General features: G+C 37.7%; 1 protein-coding gene across 1 annotated transcript in view; it reads left to right on the plus strand.

Annotated features, from left to right (window-relative positions):
- The window catches only part of usp19 (ubiquitin specific peptidase 19), a 28,526-nt gene that overhangs the window by 19,110 nt on the left and 7,858 nt on the right, over positions 1-1,558 (plus strand). Inside the window, exon 22 of the mRNA XM_015056392.1 lies at positions 68-284. Coding sequence (XP_014911878.1) covers positions 68-284 — 217 coding nt within the window. The remainder of the gene's footprint in view (positions 1-67; positions 285-1,558) is intronic.

Genomic DNA, 1,558 nt, shown 5'->3' on the forward strand with positions numbered 1-1,558 from the left:
AATTGGATTTTAGTTCAAATGCAACTTTGTTTCTTGGCTTTAATTTTCCCACGTACGCTTTCTGCAGAGGATGCTCTCGCAGACGTGGTAGATGATGCGACCTTGGAGCTGGTGTGGAAGAACAACGAGCGTCTGAAGGAGTATGTGCTGGTCAGCTCTAAGGAGCTGGAGTATGAGGACGACCCCAGCTCCATGAGCGAGACGGCCAGAGCGGGACATTTCACCCTGGAGCAGTGCCTCAATCTCTTCACCAAGCCTGAGGTGTTGGCACCTGAAGAGGCCTGGTAGGGACAAATATTTACCACCTCAGTCCCTCCTAGGGTTCCAAAACATTTTTCCCACTACAACTAAGAGGCATGCTTCCAGGACTGCAAAACCACAAAGTCTTACCAAGTATTTTGTCTAGTTTCTAGTGCATGTCTTAGCTTTGTCTTATTTCAAATGAACTAACTTACAAGTAACTTTTCAGCAAGATGCAGGAAGTAATTTTAAGGAAAACATTCCTTAATAATTTTAAAATGTACTAATTACACTGGCAGATTATTTCACTTATAACAAGACATTTTCCCATGTTACAAGTGAAATAATCTGACAGTGCTATTAGTAGTTTTCTCATCAATATTAAGAAATGTTTTATTTAAGCAAGCTCCTATAGAGGGATTATCAGTCAACATTAAGTTGTCAGCAGCCACTTTACTGTGCATGTCGCCTTCGGAATGCAGGCAAGAATACATCATTCTAACTATTGAAACTATTTACAATTAGGCTATAAAATATTTTATCTTCACTCAGCGCAACTCCCACATGCAGCTTTGCAGGGTCTGCAGTTTTCAGATTCTTTTATTTTTAGCTCATCGTCTCTGTACCTCACACTACCTTCCGTTCAACCCGCTGCATTTTTAATTTCTGAAGGCTTCGCTATCAGCTGCCTTGATGGATTCAACTATATCTCCGTTTTCCCTCTAATTGTGACCAAACTACAACAAAATTATTTTATTTTATTTATCCTTTGCACGCTAAATCTGGATTCCCCCCATTTTTTCTTTTTTTTTTTTTTGTTTTTCTTTTTTCTTATAAAAACTTACATTTTCAGAAAACCCTGTTCTGGTGCCCTTATTGCTCACCTTCTCCATGTTTGTCGTCTTTAGGGGGACTGGACATATTTCATTGAGACCCGATGATCTTACAGTGATCAACTTGCTAAAAAATTGCTAGTAATGGGAAATTTTCTCTCGTCATTGATTGTCTCACCTGCATTTAATGGTTATGGGTGATTAGGACACATCTCATTCACTAATGCTAATTTGGTAGAATAACTTATTTTATTACACTGTGATAAACGGTTTAGTACACTGTCTAACATGCTAGTTAACCATGGCAACCAGTGAGCATTTAGTGGCCTCTTCCATCAGTCAAGTTGCGCACGCATCCACTGTGTTTACAAACAAATAATTCTGCTATATCTTTCTAAAAAGTTACTTGTACTTAAGTGGGTTTTTTTTTTTTTTTTTTTTTTTTTTTTTTTTTTTTTAAGTGTTTTAAGATATTTTTTCCAAAA

Source organism: Poecilia latipinna, unplaced genomic scaffold (genome assembly GCF_001443285.1).
Source record: "Poecilia latipinna isolate Pla-1442-1.1 unplaced genomic scaffold, P_latipinna-1.0 Scaffold1379, whole genome shotgun sequence".
Taxonomy (NCBI): domain Eukaryota; kingdom Metazoa; phylum Chordata; class Actinopteri; order Cyprinodontiformes; family Poeciliidae; genus Poecilia; species Poecilia latipinna.